This window comes from Chelonoidis abingdonii, chromosome 2 (assembly GCF_003597395.2).
Source record: "Chelonoidis abingdonii isolate Lonesome George chromosome 2, CheloAbing_2.0, whole genome shotgun sequence".
In the NCBI taxonomy this organism is placed as follows: domain Eukaryota; kingdom Metazoa; phylum Chordata; order Testudines; family Testudinidae; genus Chelonoidis; species Chelonoidis abingdonii.
In genome coordinates, this window is record NC_133770.1 from 121,831,730 (window position 1) to 121,854,248 (window position 22,519).

The window sequence follows — 22,519 nt, forward strand, 5'->3', positions numbered from 1 at the left end:
AACAGAAAACTGAAGTGCAACTATTTTATGCAAAAAGTAAAATAAATGCAGGGAAGGTGACTGACAGGGTGTAACTGAGTTCTAGAGAGAGAGAGTTTATTTTTGAAAGAGCAGATTGATGGTTAAATGAAAAAAGCAGAAAGGTGGAAGAAAAACGCAATCCTTACCTCTCCATTCTCAAATGTAATTTCACGAACAAGAGGCACACATTTATCTTGCGTCCATGCATAAGTCAAATCAAAATTGGTCATAGAACCTAAGTATACCATATCTGGAGCATTTTCCTGTTTTCAAAAAAATGTTTTGATTATTCTTATTTGAAAATAAGTAAATACTGTATTCCCTAAAGGGAGATCAAATACACGACATGGAAGTTGTGGGACAGGACTGCAATGAAGAGTTGTGTTCAGACAAATGTATTACATATGCAATCCCCAAACTATGGCTTGAAGAACATTAAACAAATAGATATATACAACAGTTTAGACAACCAACTCCACTTTACAAGTTAAGGTTAAAAATAAAAATCTGATACAATTTTGCATCTGTTAAAAAGGGGGGATTAGAATAAATTAATTTAAGATTTATTTTAGAATTTTGTAGGGTTGTTGATAAATAATAACTTGGTCTATGAAGGACTGCAAGATTTCAGCTGTACACACGTTAGGTTTCTTAAGAGTGGTGCTTACAAAAACACTAAAAACATTAACAGGCTGGAGAGAAACTGGAATCTCAGGGCTGATTAAACTTATACTGCCAGAGAGACATTGCTAAATTGTGGCAGGGTTTCTTTCTGTATTCTTGGTATTTGACTCTGAGGAAGACTGCATGGCTTCTACTGTAGTTACTTGTGGTTGGTGTCAAGTACGCAAAGTGTCAAAAGCCGAGGAAGTGATAACAGGCACAGACTGAAAAGTGACTTTCTAGACTTTTCCTGCAGCAAAGTGTGTTTGGAAACCCATCTGATTTTTTTTAAAGTTATCTTTCATTGTATTTGTCACCTTGACTGTCTGCTGTCTTAGCTTAAAATAAGGAGCCCTTGTTAAGGTTTCACTGAGATTTAAAAAGGAAAAACTGAGCATTTCCTTTTATGGTGGATTTTTTACAAATAAAAACTGTACATATATTTAATTATTATGAATGACTGCTTTGTAACTTCTGTGATTATATAATTAACGTTAAGAGAATGTCTTCTTCAGAAAACAGAACAGCAGACACCTGTAGATAAGTCATCTAATATCAGGTGCAAGAGAAAGTGAGGGAAGGTGTGGTAAACATCACCTGCTTTGAGGAAAACAAAATCTACTCAATAAGGTACGCAGGCAAAGATTTTGGCAATGCATATTGAACAAAAAATTCTGCAGGACAAAAGAAACAGAAGTGGGACACCTGACAAATGCGTCATTTTTCTGGAAAAAAATCCCTCATTTCAGGAAAGTTATAAATTTGAAATAATAAATTTAGGTGTGTATGCTTATTTTTTTCATTGTTACACTAAGACCACTTCACCTCCCAAATTCAGAACCACTACTGCCCATGTACATATATTTCTTTTTCTAGATGAAATATTCAGCTATAAAACCATTTAAAAATTGAGAAGCAGCACCATATTAAATGATCTAAACTTCCATAAGACCACATTTAATACACATAATGAAAACAAGCAAAATAAGTAGTTAAACTTACCCCCGGTGGCTTGTAGATTATGTTGTCCCCACTAAATCTCTCTGGTTTTGAAACAGGCCTAGAAAAAGAAGTGAAGAAATATGCTTTAGTAATGATAGATAAATATAAAATGGCTTAGATAATGAAAGCAATAATCCACTTGGCTGAAATTGCTATCATACCTCATTTATTTTTTAGGTATCCATTCATTACCATTTTTGAGCACCAAGAAACTGATCTTCCAATTAAGGTACTAGAGAGATCAACTAGAATTGGGTGTGAGGGGACAGGGAGAGGACATGTGGAATTAAGATGAACAGGTTTTGGTGTATGTGGGGAGCTTCCCAGTGTAAGTGATGCACATTGATGAATATAATCTAATTTTGGGTAATGAAGTTTTTTGTTTTTGATAACGGGGGTTTGGATAAAAGAGGTTCTAATATATTGGTCATCATCTTCTGATTACTACACCACATTACTTTGTATGATTTAAAGGTTATCTGCAAAGGATTTTTTAAAAATGTTGGCCCTTTTTGTTTCTTCATAATGTAAAGGCAGCCTGAAAAAAGAGTGTGGGTATGTGGGGGGAAAGAGGTATTTGCATTAATAAAGCTTTTTTTCTGCTTACTCTTCTAACTGGAGATTCAGCTCTTTTCTACCCTGGAACTCTATAGAGGACTAGAAAACTAATGAAATTATGACTTCACAAGAGGTTAAATTAAAACCTGAGCCACAGAACAAAAAAGTCGACTGTTTAAAAAGAAGTTACCTTTCTTCCAGTAACTGGAATTCTCAGAGATTTGTTGTCCATATATATTACAGTCTTGGTGTACCTGTGCCTCATGTAGTTGATATGGGAATTTTTGGCCAACAGTGTTTGGTGGGGCCATGCCTGCACCCTGAGTGTCCTCCTGCTCCTGTACTGAGGACATATGGGGGGGTGGGAGAAGAAGAGTGCCCAACAGCCACTCAGTTCCTTTATTATCACAGAATTCAGGAGTTAAAACACTCCATAGTAATGGGGAAGGAAGATGGGTTGTGGAATATACGTGGGCACCTCAAAGAACTCCAGATCTATTTACAGATGACACAGTCCTGGAAAATGTGAGGTGTAACAAAATCCTTGGTCATCCACTTAGTCTGACAGACAACGTCTGCTCACATAGTATGCTAGGACATTGTGTAGACTTGAGAGATGCAGTGTTATGGGAGACATTGCCAAATGCACCAGTTCCATAATCCAACCACTTCTGTATATAAAGGGGATAATTGGGCTCCCCACTATTTTATGTAAATGTAGTTGTGTTGTTGGTCATACTTTGGTCAGTCCTTGGATCACTGGTAGGAGAGCAACACAGGTTTAGTGAACCACACTGAGCTTTAATATATTTATATTTATACTTATGTGAAGTCAAGTCTATTCATGGGTCCATAGACTTTGTACCCAATGATGGTCTAGATGTGCTTCCCACCCCAGAAGAAATACATCTGTGACTCTAAGATCTTGGTTAGGAGGTTCTGAGAGAGAGAGAGAGAGAGAGATACTCCCTTTTGCACACCTTCCACCAATTACATAATGTGAGAACCTAGGGAGGGATCCATAAAGGCCCAAGCACGTAGTGTCTGCTTGCATGCAATATAGCTGTAGCCTGGGAGGCTGCATGAAGACTGAGCAAGAGGCCATGAGTACAAACAGGTTTGGGGTATATCTACATTATGGAGACTATACTGGCATAGTTCTGTTAACATAGCTATACTGGCCTAGCCTGGTAGCATACATGCAGCCTATACTGACAGGAGTTTGCTGAGGCAGGAATACCACCTCCTTGAATATAGTTAGCTGTGTTGACAGAAGCCCTCTTCCATCGACATACTGGGCCTACACTGGGGTTTTTGTCAACACAGCAATGCCAGTCAGCGGTGTGGATTTTTCACACTCCTGACTGATATAGCCATGCCCAGGCCAGCTCCCACTGGGGCAGGCAGGGAGTGCCACCCAGCTCTGCTCCTGGCCTGGGTCTGGCTGCTGGCCTCCACTCCCGTGGCTTCACCCCTGGTCCCGCACCCAGGTCTCCAGAGCTCACAGGTGCACTTCTGGACTGAGTAGAGCTAGTTCAGGGAAAGAACATTGATGAAGTCTATGCTGCCCAGATGAGAGGCAGGGGGCATGGATCAGTCTAACAAAAGAGATTAAGATGCGTTTCTTGCTTTTGAAGTCTGTTTTGAGAAGGATTTGCATACTAAGCACATGTCAAGACTTGACGCCCCTGTGACAAAAAGACATCATTAATGAGCACTGCCACCTTGCAAGTGGGGCAATACTTAAAAGCCAGGCAATTTAGGGTCAGGCATTCCTATGCCCTAGTACCATGAACATCTTCCTGTCAAAAGGTAAAAGAAAAGAGCACACTATAGGCAAAACTTGCCAACAGGAAAACTATCTAATATATTCTTAACACTAACATGTACAAATAGCCACAAAAGTCTTTGTGAAAGTGCATTGAGATGCAGATAGTGTGGAGCTCTGTCTTGCAGCCACAGTGGTGAGATGGAACCGAGTGGTGGTTAGGCCTGTATCACCTTTTTTTCCCTTGATACAGGAGCATGAGGACACTCAAGGTGCATGCAGGATCCTAAAAGACATTGCTGGCTAAAGAGATTCCAATCTCGAGTGCATGCACACCAAGAGTGCAACGTATATGGAAAGACCACCCAGAATAACTCCTGTTTTTGTGTCTGTTGTCACTTGTTTAGCTCCACTACCTAATGAACACCAGAGCTGACACACCAGAAATGGGAAAGCTGAGGAGTGGGGGGAAAAGAGGCGGAAAGGAAGGATATTCTCGCTTCCCTCCCCAATTTTATTTTTGCCTTCAAAGTATCTCTCTCCATCCTTTCCTATAGATTTTAGCCTCTTTTAGCCCAACTGCCATGGGACAGCCTGGAAATTCCTAGTTTGCATATGAAGAGTTAATGTGTCCCTGGTGTAAGTCACTGAGACAGCTATGAGACCAATATGGTACAAAGGCAGGTAGTAAAAAAAATTATATATATATTTTATATCATTTAACAAAACTGTAACAAATACTAACTCAAGAACTGATCCAAAGTTCTTACATCCACTTCAATGGGCTTTAGATCAGGCCCCTAACTATTAAAGCATACTTCATATCAGAAGGTAGATCCTTAATATCTAAATTCTTCATTAATAATTAGAAGAAAGAATCTAGTGTTTATGGTTTATTGATTTCATCTGTACATTCCACAGGGAGCAATACCAAATATCTGAATGTTTCTTTTCCTGTTACTATGTAATATACAGTTTAGTTTTTCCAATAAAAAGCAAGTCAAACACTGCTAAACACAAGTTAACTCTATTCCATCTTTCCCAATAAGTTGCTCTCTTACATCTAGTTTCTCTCAGTGTTGAGACAGTGGTTTCCCACCGTTAGTTATATAAAATTTATGTATAGCTGACCTAAGAAAAGCCAATGGATCCCATGTAGATGCATTTTTGCAATTGTGACTTGATAAGACACAAATCCCCAAATGTTCTCCAAAGGATAATCTCTAACAGCCACATTTTAGTTTTGCTTCATTTAATCGAATTATCCTCCCTCTTGCTTCTTGTGTTTATGCCGTTCAAATACTTGCATCTGTTTCTATCTGCCTTCCTTCGTTGTCATTCTGACCATGAGATATATATTTAATGTACTTTTATTGTACTCCAGGTACAGAAGACAACTCTCCAGCAATGCATAATTATATGTATATTAATAAAAGGAGTTTTCTAACATATTTGCCTGCCTCCTTATCTTTCCCCATTTTCCTTTGGGCATATATAACTCAAAAAACAAAAGATACAACTCACTATGACAGAACCGCTCCCCTCCCTTAATAAAGGAACTAAACTGAGGCAACTTCCCATGTTCAAAATTGTCTTTCACTGTACCAGACTCAAAAGTAGGTGTGGAAAGAGAAGTATCTCAGCTACTATCAACTTAATCAGGTCCTACACCTATAGATCAGGAAAACGAAGTTTTGGAGTACAATCTGTTGTGGGACTCATTTCTTTTGTCAAGGCCCTCTTCTGTCTCCTTCCACTTCCATCACTAGTCATGTGTATGTAACCACTGTTACTGAGTTCAGCACAATTAAAATCAAACAGCGGTGGGGTGCATTACATAAAGCAAACAAACAAAAAAAAAAAAAGCAGCTCTCACGGTAAAAGACACCCCTTTTACAAAAAGTGATCAACAAAGAAAAATGAAAACAAGTTTCATTTTGTGCCATGATTTTTCTCTTTCTTTCTTTTTTTTTGGGGGGGGGGGGGGCATGGATAAAAGTGGTCTACAAGGTCTTGTTCTATTTTAGTGCCTCAAATTCAAGTGTCCTGTCTATTCTTTGTTTTATCTGGAACACTATGGATGACTGGATAACTGACTGGATATAAAAGACGCTATGCAAATTAAACCTAGTTGAGGGGGGAAATGATTAAGAGCTTGTCTACACAGGATGTTAGTGCGTGGCAAGCTAGGGTGCGAATCTACAGTGCACTAGCTTGTAACTTCCCACTCCTATTCTTCATCATCTATTGTGCAGGTAGATTCTTTTTCTCTCTTTCCTACTGATGATTAAAACACAAGTCAGAATCATGGACCGCATACCTATAGTTCCTAAAACATTCCTCAAACTGTTAAATCAATTCTTCCACTTCCAAAATCACTAGGGTTTTTCCTTGAATTCCCTATAGCATATCAATATATTTCTCGTACTAAAAAGTGATTTCCCTCCTCCTCCTAATAGCTTCTTCTGATTTGGGTTCTGTGCAACTCTCCCAATGTACCTCTGCAGCTACACACTCTCTCCCCCACTGTAGTTTCAATCCTATTAACCAACATAGTCTTAGTCTCCGGTGTTTGTTCGTCCTCTTTGCAAAGACCTCCTATACTGTTCAGTCTATGACGCTTTTCTTTCTTATCCATATTGTTCCTAAGCAGTGCTCACTAACTTTTACACTGGTGATATTTCAACTCGGATTTTCTTTATAATTCTTTGAAATTGTGCCCATCCTGCCAATCCTCTCCATGTACCACAACAAGTAAACTTGTGGTGGTGTTTCAACTTCCGTTACCTAAATAACTCAAAGACAGCACTGCTTTGGCAAGGTAAAAACAGCATTGTCTTGAGGGTGGTTTGTGAGGTGGTCTGCTTTTTGTGCAAAATGAAAAGCTTTCATATTTATTTCAGCTCATTCTAAGAGAAATCTGGACATGATTATTCATATAACCTTACAATTGTTGAGCTGTCTGTCCAGACTCAGACTGGGAGAACCCTATTAAGGATTAGGAGGTACTTCATAATCTTTAGAGTTTATAGGTGGATTTTGGATTTGACTAGAACCATTTTTCCTTGAACCATTTAGTTCTATATACTCCAAACTAGAAACACTTGTCTGTGTAAGTTTCCAGCAGGGGAGCCTAGAGAAAAAAAATCCTTCGAACAAGTTTGGAACCTGAAGTCACCATAACAGTTGAGGAAAATGTATCACTCTCCAGGTTCAGTGCCTCATAGGATCTACCTTGAAGCAGGTTATGAAAGTGGAAAAGAGCCCAGAGGATTATCTCAGGCCAACAGATACAGATCTCAGCAAAACAAGCAGTACTGCAGATGACAAATCTCCTTATCCTTTGCTTCAGTATGATTGCCTACTCAAGGCAGGAAAGCTCTGCCCATGCGACATGGACTATGCTCCGTCAGGTTCAGAGAATTGCTGCTGAATTGTATAACTAACTTCAGAAAGCTGAGCAGCACTAGGATGTGGAACATTGCCATCTGAGAGGCTTTTCCTTAGACTAATCAGTTATACAAATATGGACATTCCTTGGTTCCAGAATTGGGCTGCAACTATGCTTTGTGAAAAAACGAAGCAGAAGACAGGCTATCAGGGAGAGTACAGAAATGGAAATTAAGTCTCTTAAGGAAGTGACGGGGGGATGATGTCGATAACAGCTGGGCTGGGGAGATGGGAATGTAGAGACAGGCATATTACAAGTTTAGAGAGAGATTCTCTGGGATTGAGGCTAGGAAAACTGGGATTGACTCTGTTTTGAAATACTTGGCAACTAAGTGGCTTAACCACTTGAGGTCCAATTAAGATGACATCATTTCAAATAAATCGAGGAGCCCAAGCACTGGTGTTCTGAAAGCACGTAGATCACAGTCACTATAATAAATGAGTAACAAACTGTTCAAGAACAGTTTGAATTCGAATGAAGAAGCGAGCAGGGCTATCAGCTGGAAGCTTCCACAATTTAGAAATCTAGCAGACAGAATAAATTTTAGCATACACAATAAAATTTACCTAACTGACAAAATATTAGACAATTATTGGATTCTTCAATAGAGAAGAACAGCATAGTTTGATTTATTCTCTTCTAATCTAATATGCAAAACCTTGGCCTCTCCAAGTGAGAAAAGGAGGGGTTAGCCTTCAAAATTTGGTGATATTTAGAGCAAACAGAGAAGACTGTTTTGGAATATCCTCAGAGGCAGTTTCCAGGAAAATTTGGGTTATTTAAATACACATTGTCAGGCTCTACAAATAGATAGATTAGAAGCAGTGACAGCTGAAAATCAAAGGCACCAGCACTTCTCTAGACTAGTTCTTGGATGTCTTACAACATCTAAATAAATATTTTCAGTAAGAATTTCAGGTCATTACTATTGCCTGCTGTTCCTGAAGTGGTGGGACAGAGGAATCCTTAATATCATTTTTATACTTCTACTGGCTTTTGAAGGAGCATTTGAGAGATTTGGAAGAATGGAAAGACACTATAAAGAAACAAGGTTCTGAACAGTAGTTTAGTACTTCTGGTCCTCAGAACAAGAATGAAAGTTGTGGTCACAGAGCATCTGAAAGATTTTACTGCCTCAGATGCTGGTTCACTGGTTTGAAACATGAGGCAGATGCAGAGAGCCTGAGATATGCAGCCTTGCCAAAATAGATACACTTTATTATTCTCCGTGATCTTCTCTACTTTCATAGCCATATCCTTTTAATAGAAATACACCTCTTTTGTTAAGCTCTAACTCACCGGAAAATAAACTAGGAAAAAGTGAGGACCACTTGTATTGTGCTGATTTTGTTTACTTGCTTGTTTTATTGGTTTCTTCTGCATGTTTAAGAGGCCTTAGCTGTGTACTGAGCTTGTTCAACTAGAAGAAACATTCTTCTACACTACCTATCTCTCTTAATTTCTCTGCCAATCCTCATTATTATTTAACTCAAAAGCATTTTGGAATTCCATTTGTGTGAAAGACATTATACTAACTAAGTTCCTGATCCTGCAACATGAAGCAGACAGAAAAATTTGCAAGAGGCCCAGTCACTTAAATAGTCATGTGCCAGCACACTAAACATTACAAAAGCAGGATCTATAGTAGCATTTTATTACCTCTGCAATTACAAAAAATTAGCCATTTTATTTTTCTTCCTACTGAATTACTTTTATAGTTGAAATACTGCAGTTAATACATTATTATTTAATAAAATATAGATAACTGTCAACTTCTATAGTGTTTTCTATCAGAAGATTCCAATGCACTTACCAATATTAAATTAACTCATGCTGCTGCAGCAGCTTCACTGTTATTGATATAGGTTAAAGCTAGCTTGGATACATCTATATGTGCTACAACTGCCCCCTCCCTCACATCCCAAATGACTGCTGTGTAGCCATTCCCTTTGTCTTATTCTTTAACCAGTAAACTAAACTGGCATGTAACTGAGCTCATTACTGCTTAGTGATAGTTTTTGTTGTTGACTATTGATAACTAAAGTCAAAAGCTGTATGTCACATATTACCAGCACATCCACATTAAAGGGAGGGTCAATTTTCTAAAGGCATAAATGGCAGTTATGCACTTCTCTCTCATAAGACATGTAACTGCCATTGTGCCTCTGAAAGTTAAATATCTTCCCCTAAACATTTAATGTTCTTCTACAACATTGCTACAGATATTTTGTTGGGCTCAGAATTTTTGATAGAAAAAACCTAATTTTACATAACAATACTACTGTAAATCGGGAATAAAAATAGATATACTTCACTCATTTGTTGGTTAATTTAGGGTGTTCTTCAATAGTGGAATTTGCCACAAGGTGTTTAGCTTGCGGTGAAGTTCTTTATCACGGAAAAGGAAAGTCCTTTACAAACTAAGTTGACATTTTAGCACTGCCCACACCTTCAGATCTTACTAACAAAGGTGTCAATGTGAGTTAACAGCCACGTGATAGATTCTTTAACCAACCTTAGGCCATGTCTACACTACAAAGTCGACTTAAGGTCCATCAATGATCATAAGCTGCTTTAATTACACCGGTTGTACATATCCACTCAACGCTCCTTGTGTCAGCGAAGCGTGTCCACAGTTGGTGCTCTTGCATTTACAGAGAGTGTTGCATCGTGGGTAGCTATCCCACTGTGCAACTTGTCACCCCCTGCCATTGGGAGCTGTGGGAATGGATCATGGTGCATCATGAGGGTGTGTTCACCATCCCATGATGCAGTTCTTTCTGTTCCATCATTCCATGGGCTTCCGACTTGGTTTCATGCCATTTTTCAATAGCCCTTGTTAATTGTGTGCCCGCCATCTTTGCCTGAAAATATAGATCCAGCACTGCTGACCATTCTGGTTATGAGCATTATGAACACAACATGGCTGGTTATGCAGCGCGAATCAGAAAGTCAATCGGTGGTGCCTGCCCTGCTGTGTGCCATGGAAAGAAAGAATTCAAGATTGCTGCAGGCATTCACAGAGCAGCTGCATACAGTGAACCATCGATACTGGGCTTGGGAAACAAGCACTGAGTGCTGAGATTGCATCGTGATGCACATATGGGATGACAAGCAGTGGCTGTAGAACTTTCACATGTGGAAATCTACTGTTCTGGAACTATGTGCTGGCTCGCCTTACCACTGCGACACCAGAATGAGAGCTGACCTGAGGAAAAGCAAGTGGTGATCACTGTGTGGAAACTGTCAAATTCAGACTGCTACTGGTCAGTTCCGAATCAGTTTGGAGTTGGAAAGTCCACCGTGAGGGTTATAGTGAATGCAAGTGTGCAGGGCTATTAATCATCTCCTGTTATGAAGGACTATGACTATCAATAATGTGCAGGAAATTGCTGATGGCTTTGAGGCAATGGGATTCTCTAACTGTGGTGAGGCAATAGATGGAACACACATCCCAGTTTTGGACCCAGAACATCTTGTGACAGAGTACACTAACCGAAAAGGCTACTTCTCCATGGTCTTGCAGGCACTGGTGAATCATCAGGGCCATTTCACTGACATCAGTGCAGGGTGGTCAGGGAAGGTACATGATGTGCACATCTTCAGGAACACTGGACTGTATAGAAAGCTGCACACTGGGACTTTCTTTTCAGACCAGAAGATTTCAGTACGGTATGTGGAAATGCTCATAGTGATCTTGGGAGACTCTGCCAATCCCTGGCTCCCGTGGCTCATGAAGTCTTACACTGCGAACCTAGCAAGAAGTGCTTCAACAACAGGCTCAGCAGGTGCTGAATGACTGCTGAATGTGCCTTTGGCTGATTAAAAGATTGCTGGTGCTGCCTTTTTGGCAGGTTAGACCTCCATGAGGAAAATATTCCGATGGTCATTGCGACCTGCTGTACTCTGCATGATATTTGTGAAGCGAAGGAAGAAAAGTTTCCCTGGGGTGGAGTGCTGAAGAAGATCAGTTAGCTACTGATTTTGAGCAGCCAGATACCAGGGCAATTAGAGGGTCATAGCAGGAGGCTATTTGAAATAGTGAGGCTTTGAAGGAGCATTTTGACACTGATTCCCAGTAACGTGTCTTTATGTCTTTGAATAACCCTTATAGGGCTTGCTTCCTGAGCATTAATTGTACTGAGCAAATATTTCTGCCTGTAGCCACTGTGTTTGATGTTAGCACCAATTCATGTGTGTATGACACAAATACAGACTCATTTTATTTCAAAAGCTTAATAACAGGACAAAACACAAAAAAATTGTCAAATAGGGGACATAGCAATGAGGAACAGTCTCTTGGTTACGGCTCTCACAGCTGTGAGTATCTCCAACTTTCATCGTGGAGTGCACAGGATACTGCAAGGAACTAGGAAAATATACTCCTGGGGAGATTCTGCATCACTGCGCATATTGCATGTGCTGTGCATATTTATTTTTTTTTAATTTTTTTTTTGTGTGTGTAGAAAATACCTTCTACTGAACAGTTGCTGCAGTTCTATCTTTTGTCCACCAGAGGGCACTGTGGTGCTAGAACACAGCAGCCGCTCCTGGCCAGCCCCAGTTGCAATAGTGAAGAGAAAAAGCCTGCCTTCTTAACAGTGCCTGTTGGGCCAGATTAGAGACAGGGGATATGGGGCGGAGAGGAGGGTCAGACAGGGACTCATAAGGGCTAGTGGGGGAGGACAGACTGGGGTAGAATGGCGTGTGGAGGTGCAGGGCCACAGGGGCAGAGGGAAGGGCATATGGGTTGAGTGGGGGCACAGGGACAGATGGGGACAGGGGTGCCAGGACACATGGGGGAACAGGGACACATGGGAACAGGGGCAGATGTGCTTGGCTGAATGAGGGAGGCTAGAGGTCAGCCAGGGACTGCATGGGGATGCTCCCTAACAATCCTTCTCCACCCTCACCCCCAAAAAAACTCTGTTCCATACTTTTCACACCCATACTCAACAACTCTTCAAGTTCACACCCAGGCTCCTTCCCAGCAATTACTTCCCTCTCTCTCAGGTGCTCTGTTAGCCCTGACTTCCCCCAAACCTTTGCACTGCTTCTGAGGGGTGCAGAAATACAGTTCTATATTGTAGTTTAAATGAATTATTACTCAGAGTTCTGTATTAATATGCCTAGTAAGGAATCTATTTGTAAAAAAACATTTCCTGAATCTTTTGGTCTGTATTGTTACAGACATACTTGCCGACAGGTACTTCAAAATTAATTACAAAACTAATTGAAACTAGTGTGATTATATTGTATTATTTTGACAAAATATGCAGAATTTTAAAATATTGTGTGCAGAATTTTTAATTTTTTGGTGAAGAATTTTTAATTTTTTGGCACAGAATTCCCCCAGGAGTAAACATATAAAGAATGTGGTGTGGGAGTTTGGGAAGCGCAGGGAATGGAGTTCTGTATTGGCTGCGGGGGGGAATTGTGCACACATGTTCCCAAACTGCAGTGCAATGAGGGACTTGAGCATCTCTGTCTGGCCCTCCAGTAGCTTTGACATCTGCTTCTATGACTGTTTTTTCTAGGCTATCCTGCCTGAGTCCTTCATTAATTGACTCCCTCCACCCTCTTGTTTTGCTATGTGATGCGTCTGTTGACTGCAGCACTTCCCAAAACATATCCTTACTCTTCCTAGTTTGCCTCATTATCTGTATGGCCCTATCAAATTCATAGCCATGAAAAACATGTCACGGACTGTGAAATCTGGTCTCCTGCCATGAAAACTGGTCTTTTGTGTGCTTTTACCCTATACTATCCAGATTTCACGGGGTAGACCAGGGTTTCTCAAATTGGGGGTCCTGACCCAAAAAGAAGTTGCTGGGGGGGCCCACAAATTTATTGGGTGGGGAGGGGTCTCAGTATTGCCACCCTTCTCCACTGCTTTCAGAGCTGGGTGGCCGGAGAGTGGTGGCTGCTGACTGAGGGCCCAGCTCTGCACGGAGCAGCTCAGAAGTAAGGGTGGTAGTTCCATACCATGCCATGCTTAATTCTGCTCTGCTGCTGGCGGCAGCTCTGCCTTCAGAGCTGGGCTCTTGGCTAGCAGCTGCCACCCTCCAGCTGCCCAGCTCTGAAGGCAGCACCACTTCCAGCAGCAGTGCAGAAGTAAGGGTAGCAGTATGGCAACCTCCCCTACAACCTTGCAACCCCCACAACTCCTTTTCTGGGTCAGGACTTCTACAATTACAACACCATGAAATATCAGATTTAAATAACTGATATCATGAGATTTACAATTTTTAAAATCCTATGATGGTGAAATTGACCAAAATGGACTGTGAATTTGGTAGGGCTCTACTTATCGGACACAGGCACTCCACTGGTATGGAAGAGTGGGCCCTCAAGGGTACATCTGCAGAAGCCAAAGAAACAATGAAAGAGACAGTATTGTGAGTTCACTTACAGCCATGAATCACAAAAAAGTTACACATGCTTATTTCTCGCTGTCCCTTTGCTAGCACAGTTCGCAAGAGTTCGAAAAATGGCGAGGTCAGCTGAGGGGTGGAGGGTAGTGCATTTTGGAGGGGGAGTGGGCAAGAAGGGACAAAGGGTCTGGGTGATTTGTGAAGAGGGTTACTACACACGCCTAAGGATAGTATTCTGAATATTGGCACCTTTTGCCACAGGCTGGGGTAATTGAACCTGATATCTCTCTCCTGAGGGTAACCCAGGACGCAAGGGTGCATTTCCTGCATGCGTGTGGCTTCAGACCAGGTCAGCATGCTGCTCGCCTGTGTGCCACTCTGGTCCCTGCCGAAATAATTTCCAGTTCATGCAGCAACAATCCCTACAGCTAAACAAGGCAATTCTGCCAAGGAATCTTCAGCAGAGGATTGCAGAATACCTCCAGGAAAGTGTTCTAGAGATCTCTATCGAGAACTTGCAGGACATCCTGGTGTACATTAACAAACTTTTCCGCCAGGCCCCCCACTGCACAGCTGCATAGGCTCATTTGTTAGTTTCTATTCCTTATGCCTCTCACATAAACTACATGAGAGCTCAATCTCCTCTCATCATGCAGTATCAAACCACAATGCACGCTTACCAGAGCTTGCCTCCCCGTCTTCAGGCATGCCAGAGCCGGAGTGCTAGACCCCTCTGGAGTGGAAAAGAGGTCCTGACTTGCCACACCACCAAATGACACTGTGGTGTGTTCCACATCCTTCTCCAACTCAACTTCTTTGTCTACCACTTCGTCCTTGGAGTTGACTTGATTTGGTCACTGCCTCCAGTCCCCCAAAGTATTCATGGGACTTGTGGTGGTGGACGTGTGGTTGCCCCCGATGGCATGCAGCTCCTTCTAGAAGTGGCATGTCTTCAGCACTACACCAGAACAATGGTTGACCTCCCTGGCCTTCTGGTATGCCTGCCTCAGCTTCTTAATCTTAGCACAGAACTGCTTCATGTCCCTCTTGTGCCCCCTCTCCTGAAGCTCACTAGCAATCTGCCTGTGGGTATCAAAGTTCCTACAGCTGGAGCGAAGCTGCAACTGTACAGTTTCCTCTTTCCACAGACCCAGCAGGGCGAACAGCTCTAGTGTGATCCACACAGGAGCGTGTCTACTGAGGAAAGCTGGCATGGTCAGCTGGGAAGATGCTGCGTGAACTGTCCATGCTGAGCAAACAGGAAGAGGAATTTCAAAAATTCCCAGGTCTTTAAATGTGGGAAGGGCTCATATTTGTGCCCCTTCAGGGCAGCGGAGTTCAAACTGCTGATCAGAGTGGTCATGATGGGCATTGTGAGATACCTCCTGGAGGCCAGTTAGGGTGACATAAGCAAGCACAGTGAGTACGATGACACTGTGCTGATCTAACTTTGTTGCAAAAAGCCTATGCCTCTTGTTGAGGTGGTTTGACTTTATTGGAGTAGCAGGAGAGTTAAATCAGGATTACACTGTGTATATCTCTACTGTTTTGTTGATGAAAGCTGACTTTTGTTGACAAAATTGTGCAGTGTAGACAAGACCTTACATTTATTCAGGATTGCACATTGTTGTTAGGAATAACATGAGATTCTGGCCAAAGGCAACACCTCATCAAAGAGAACCCTCACCCCTCAAAAACAAAAGCTGCACTTGGGCTGAGGTAGGAATGGGTGTTAGGGTGATTCATTGGCACCCCAAATTGTTCCCAGGCATTTTAAGAAACTTCTGTACAGTGGAATCTTCATTCACTAACAGCATGCAACCATATCTGATGCAAAATATGGCAGTAGTTTAAGGCATGAATAAGTGGAGGGATGTCTAGCAATGGTGCTATAGATCACATAATATAACATTGCCAAGCAAAACAGAATTTGATGCATTTTTTTTAAAGGTGGGCGAGCCATAAAAATGGTCTGATTTTTATACTAAGCTCTTCAGGGTAGGGACCATTTAATATAAATCAGCGGTTCTCAAAATGTGGGTCGCAACTCCATTTTGATGGGGTCGCCAAGGCAGAAAGCCCCAGCTGGGAGCTCTGACGGCAGCAGGGGGCTGAAGTCCAGAGACCCATGTCCCAAGCGGGGCTGAAGCCCAGCCCAGAGTGGGGGCTAAAGGTAGAGGGTTGCAATATTTTCTAGTGGGACGTGTGTGTGTGTGTTTGACTTAAAAAAAAAATCCAAATGGCGTTGCTAGCACAAAAAGTTTGAGAAACACGGATATAAATGTTTGAGCGGGTCCCAAGATAATGGGGTCCCCAATAGGGGCCTCCAGGTGCTACCACAATATATTAAAAAAATAATTACAGGAAGTCCTGCAATTGTGAAGTTAGGTTGTCTTCATTTAATACTGAGCTGGGGTTGGGGCAGAGGAAGACGTGTTACTATTTCATAGGTAAAAATTCACCAATATGACTATATGCAAGATTTTGGCCTGCATTTTGTGTATTTTCATTTGTAGCTGCAAACAAACATATTAAGATGGATAAAGAATTTCAAGGTCACTGGAGAATTTTATGTCTGATGGTCCTCAAAGGTTGGGATTTTGGAATTTTGCAGCTAAAGGTGGAATTTACAGGTGAAAAGATTTTAAGCAGCTGTGTTTTCACTAGCACAGATGCAACTAGCTACTGAATTCTCTTACTCTCAAACAGCAATTATTATGAAGTGCAATGGAATTTTAAGAAAACAAAGAGTATTTATAAGAAAGCCTTATGAAGTATTGATTAAATGAATGTGAAAGTTACAAAAATATTCAGATTGCTACAAAACATTCTACGCATTAGCATTTTTAACATTTAAATTTCTGATATTGCTAATGGACTCCCTATTCCTTTCTGTGCAGAGAAAAATGCCAAACTGACTATTGCAGGAACAGTAAAGAGGAGGCATAATGCCAACAAAACAAGATTTCACTACAAAAACTAAGGATACTAAGAACTATCTGGCTAGATGTGTTTTTTGTTTAGTCTTCTAGGTTGATCTCAGTACAAGGATTTGATTTTAGACTCTAATCCAATCATCTTTTAGTTTTTTACCAAAAACTACTTTTATTAAGCAGGATTCACTATCATTTGTTAGTGTAAAGACTTCGGTATCAGTCACAAAGCCAGTATGTGAAAAAACTTACCCAAATGCAGAAAGGAAGACACAATCATCGTGCAAAATATTTGCTACTCTTTCAAAAGTTTTATAGTTGTTGGCGTCCTTTTGCTCGAAATATCCAATGATATTTCTTTTACTGCGCTGTAAAACAAAGTATGTATTTATGACTTTTTTTTTTCAGTCTCCAAAGGCTATCATTATTCCCCAAAAAATATGTTAAACCCAGAAATGCACTTCATTTACCCCACAATCAGAGACATGGGCAACAGCTGTTGTCCACCTGTCTCCAAATGAGGCGTGACCATACAAAAATGCAGGTTTTAAAAATTTAGACTAGAAATGTTACTAAATACTCTTTTCAGTGAAGGAACATAAAATGCTTCTTTTCCTGTTTTCAAATTGACACAAATGAAAAAAATTCCAATGAGGTAGATAAAATTTTAACAAAATCCATGCAATTAAAAACGTAAAAGTTAATTCCAATAATTTGAAATACTAGAAATAATTATCTTTCACCGTGAATATGAAAGCCAATAAAATAATTCTTTTGAATGGTAAAAATCAAGAAATATATGCATACTCCAAATTAAACACGATTCACTTTGTCTCAAAATACAAAACTCTAAAATCCACATATTTCATAGAACATCAGTCAAGAGACTTACGTCAAGAGACTTAATTTCTTCCAAGTCATTAACTTCTCGAATAGGATTGCTTTTCTGTTGCCTGATATAATCTGCTATTGCTGTCACCGACCTCTGACCCCTATACTCTCTCTTCATCATCATCCCATTCCGGAACAGTTTTAGGGTTGGATATTTGCTTATCCTGTATCTTTGAGCTATGTCCGCTAATAAAGAAATTAACAGAAAAAAAATGCTATAGATATGGAAACGTACTCTTTATTAATCCTTATGCACACGCACAAACACTAACAAAGACAGAGGCACTGGACAAACAGTCCTGCTTCCCCCATCTTAAACAAGAGCAAAATGAAAAGCACTGCAGAAAAGAGAAATGGAGAATAGCTATGCTATTTATATTCAAGAAATGCAATTTCTTGCATATGTTGATGACCATACGAAATCATGACCAAAGTCTGGCATAGTTCTAAAACTAGAGTCAATCAGTCACTTACACTTATTTAGCACCCTTCATGTGAACATCGTGGAGGGCTTTTTAAAAGAAAATTGAATTAATATTAAAACAGGGCATAACAAGCAATGATAAACAAATAAAATTTAAAAACTTGCCAAGTAATGGAGTCTAATCCCTGTGAGAAGCAAGTTCAATAAGATTTAAACAAGATCAAGATCTAAATAATGCAATGACTAAAGCTCCCTCATAGCTAGAGCCAAGGATATACACTAACCCAGTACTACTAAAATTTCATGTTTTCATAAATCTTCATACAATGGTATTAGAAAGTACACAGCACGGTGGGCACCACATGGAGATGGTATTAATTTGTGTACTTCTAGAAGGTTACAGCATTTGAAGCTACATACAAATATATTTAGAAAATAAATTTTAAATTTTCTGTCTGCCAAGTATGACAAAAATATGCTGCAACAATCTCATCACTTATTTACTTACTATTAAATGACAAAAATCTTTGTTAACTCAGAGTTAAGGTTGTCCAGTGATAGTTTGTGCCCTTTCACAACGTCAAGTTCCGTAAAAGTCAAACTTCTGAAAACCAGGAAATACATAACCATAACCCTTTCCCACGGAGCTGGCAACGGCCACCGGGAATTAACTGCATGTACTCCAGCTGCCTTCACTGAGTAAGATGTAGTTGTACTGAATGGTGGAGGAATAAGTTGAAGTAGCTTGAAAGAGCTGCAATTGTGATATGAGGAGATCTGGATCTGAGTCCCCTCCACTCCCCCCATGTATGTAATCAAAGGAAAGAGGTACATGTGGTATCTGGAGGTTCCAGTCTGCAAACAATTCAATACAAAATTGTGTAGGTTGCATTTGGTAGCACAGCACTAGGGTCTGCTTATCACGAGTACTGCCCGTAGTGAGGTGAGATATGAGAGCAATCTGTGGATTTAATGATAGGCAGGGGGAAGTATAGGTATACATGGTATCCTGTGTGAAAGGATTGTAAAAGGACATGAAATAGCTGCTAAATTTTACAGATGTGCTATTTTGTTGGGGGAGCATGCTCACTGTTTGAGCATAGGGCTAGTATAGGTAGCACTAGTCCATCAGAGTGAAAAGGCAGAGTGAGAGTGTGCGTTATGGGCGTGTTAGGGTATCACTCAAAGTGGGCAGAGAATTAAGGTTATGGGGCTGTTTACCTTATCTCTGTCTTTCCTGGTTTTCAGAAGTTTGAGTTTTGCTGAACTTGACATTCTAGAGTGGCACAAGTTATCACCAGGCAACCTTAACTCTGAGTTAAAGCTTTTTGCCATTTAATATCCTAGTTTTTTAAACAGAAAGAGAAATGTTTACTGGTAGGAGTTAGTGCTCAATTGGACACTTGTAGTTCTCATCTAGGTTCAGTCAAAATGCTACTGTAACTAGGTAATAATCAAAAGACATAGCTTTTATATAATGCTTTTCCTCAGTAGATCTTAAAGAATTTTATATTAAGCCCATTTTACGGATGGAAAATTGGGTGATATATCCTAACTGTTTGTTTTTTTTTCTGGATTTCAAATGTTTACATTTGTGTTACCTTCATTCCCTCAACCCCAGACCCCAGCTCAAATGAAGGGGGAAGGAGATAGGCTCAGAAACCCCAAGAGAAGCAGAGTCTCCCAGATCCCAAACCACACACAGAAGGGGAGAACTCAGGGCTGAGAGGTGCCCCTCTTCAACTTCCTGTGCTATCCCTCAGTTCACCAATATCCCCCTAATATCCTCTCTCTAATATCTACCCACACCCCTTTACCAGAGCCCTCTAGCCCCTGTTCTACCACCTTTTCCCATTCCCCCCCTACCCCGAATAATACCTTCATCCCTCACTGCAGACACAAACCATTTGTCACAGATGTGGCAATTTCATGAAATATTCTTGAAAAAAAAATAAAATCTATATAACTAAGCATCTTTGGAGTCCATTGTATTAAATATAAAGGTTATGTATTATTGCAGTCCAGGGTTGTATGTAACTTCTCTAGAGGGAAGATGGGATGTTAACCCTGGAAAATCTCATGGACTTCAAAGGACTATACCGAATTGGCCAGACAAGAATGGACTTTTGGAGCAAATGGTATCAAGTGTTTGCCTCGTCAATCACTAGAAGGAGTTGAATACAAATTTCCCACCTCTGGTTATGCAAAAAACTCAGCCTTTTGAAGCTACACCCTGAGAAGAGAACCACTGTCTGCCGATTACCTGTTCCCAGAACCTGAAGATCAAAGGCCCAAGCTATGTAAAGGAAAGACTGAACTATTCATGGTTGTGCATGTTCTGAACTAAGGCTGACAAACTTGTAACCACAGAAAAAATCCCGTTGTGGGGTTTGAAGGACTGACTTTTATCAGAACCCTTACTGGAGTTGTGGGGGGAGAGAAGAGATCTCTCGTAAGACTATTAGCAGCTGTGAAGGCTCTTTTATTGTTTTGAATACATTTTCTCTGTCATGCTTTCACCTCAAAATAAATGTACCTGCTTAGGAAGAGCTGTGTGGTAACTTACCTGCTATCATTTACTGTTGCTCATAGCCTTTGAAGAGAAAGCAAAGTGCAGACATTGTCTTATTCAGATAGTCTGGCCAGGGATAGCATAGTATAGGCATGAAGCCCTGTGGGAAAAAAACCCTTCAGGACAGGGAGAGATACAAGTCTCTGCCCAGGAAAGGTGATAGCTGAAGACCTGGAAACTAGATAGGGTGCCCTTGAGGGGCTACCACAGGGGGAATATAGGTTATGTTGCCCTGAACTGTGATACCCCTCATCACTTACTACCACTTAGTCTTGCACCCCAATCACCCATCGTCTTCCAATAAACATTCACATCTGTAATTAATTTTTCTTTTAAAAAATAATTTCAGCACCTTCTGAATATTCTGCTGTACTCAGATTAAGTTTCTTAAATGCACACACACACCCCCCCCCACAATCATCCCATAGCTTGACAGAAGCAGATTTTTCCCAAATGTTTACAGTTTCTTCTGAGATTTCTGCTCAACTTCAAAGATGCTAGAATCTATGAATTTCATAAAATACTATTTTTTTCCCCTGGGTGCTCTATCAGCTGAAAAAATACTGAGAAAACTATAGTCTGAAGCAAAGGCTCTGTGACAATGTGGACAGCTCTATTCATGTCAGTGGTGTTCCCTTCCCCTCTCGCCAGTGGTGGAGAGTTTTTGCTATCTGTCAAGTGTACTCGTTCTCAGTTCCAACCCTCACTCGGGTCTTGGAAGTGTGTTCTTGGTGCATGCTCAAAGCATGCCTTTTCTAAGCTCCCTAACCAGAGGGGCAGGGCTTCCGCAGATCCTGGATCACATGAGATGTAGGGAGTGAGGCTCAGGGACCTCCAAAATAGCAACTCCCCTGCAACCTGGCTCACATGAAGAGGGGCAAGGATGGGGGGTGGGCTCAGACACCCCAGGATTCAGTCAGCAGTGATCCTTAGATCTGCTTTTGCGCTCATAAAGAGTCTTTTCATTCTATCCAAGTTGGTATCCAGGTTGATTATACCATCTGCAAAATCTATATCTTGCAGCTTATCACTTGCCCAAACAATACCAATAGCCTTGACAACAGCTGTCACTCTTATCACAAAATCTATGACACCACAGAAAAGAAGTGAGGATGGGACACAACCTTGCCTTATTTTAAAACATTTTGTGTTTCTATTCTCTGTCCTGATGCAGAATGCAGGCTAATCATAAAAGCTTTTATCAAATTAACAATCTTTGCTAGAATTTCATAGTGTCCCACAATCTTCCAGAAGACTTCTCTGAGGCCACTATCAAATGCTTTCATAAATTCAACCAAGTTAAAAACAGTCTTCTGCTAGTATTCTAAGCCTTTCTCAATAAGTCTTGAAGGTAAAAATCTGATCTGAACACAACCTGCTGGTTTGAAATCCAGACTGTTCTTCCCTGAGTACTTTGTCAACAGCAGTTTTCATTCTATTCAAAATTATAATGCACCACACTATTCCAGGTACAGATGGGGAGGGGGGGAAATCCATCCCCAGTTACCACAAATAAGCTGGTCTCCCTTTTTGGGGGGTTCTCTTCTTCAATCTTTAGGACAGACCTCCGTTTCCAAAACCAATCTGTACAACCTCCACATGCACTTCACCCTCACTTCCTTTCCAGCTTTTAACATTTCAGCATCTACCTTATCATAGTCTAGTGCTTTACCACTCTTCAGTTGGTTTACGGCCTTAGTTACTTCCTCAACAGTGATTATTCCTAGTGATATAAGTAAATCCACTATTTCTTCACATCTCTCAATCGTGTTAGTGGTTCTGGTCGTGGGGCACAGCCTGGGAATATTCTATTCTCTGTGGTTAAAATCGTACCATGTTGAGCATTTAAAATGCCTCAACGG

At 40.8% G+C, this 22,519-nt stretch overlaps 2 protein-coding genes across 2 annotated transcripts in view; both read right to left on the minus strand.

The window, feature by feature from the left end:
• Nucleotides 1–22,519, minus strand: part of LOC142046341 (uncharacterized) — a 1,049,055-nt gene that overhangs the window by 858,975 nt on the left and 167,561 nt on the right. The window lies entirely within an intron of this gene.
• ERP44 (endoplasmic reticulum protein 44) overlaps nt 1–22,519 on the minus strand; it is a 127,572-nt gene that overhangs the window by 23,683 nt on the left and 81,370 nt on the right. The window contains exons 5-8 of the mRNA XM_032787140.2: nt 17,663–17,847; nt 17,023–17,138; nt 1,687–1,744; nt 168–284 (exon numbers count right to left, since the gene is read on the minus strand). Of these exons, the coding sequence (XP_032643031.1) occupies nt 168–284; nt 1,687–1,744; nt 17,023–17,138; nt 17,663–17,847 (476 nt within the window). The remainder of the gene's footprint in view (nt 1–167; nt 285–1,686; nt 1,745–17,022; nt 17,139–17,662; nt 17,848–22,519) is intronic.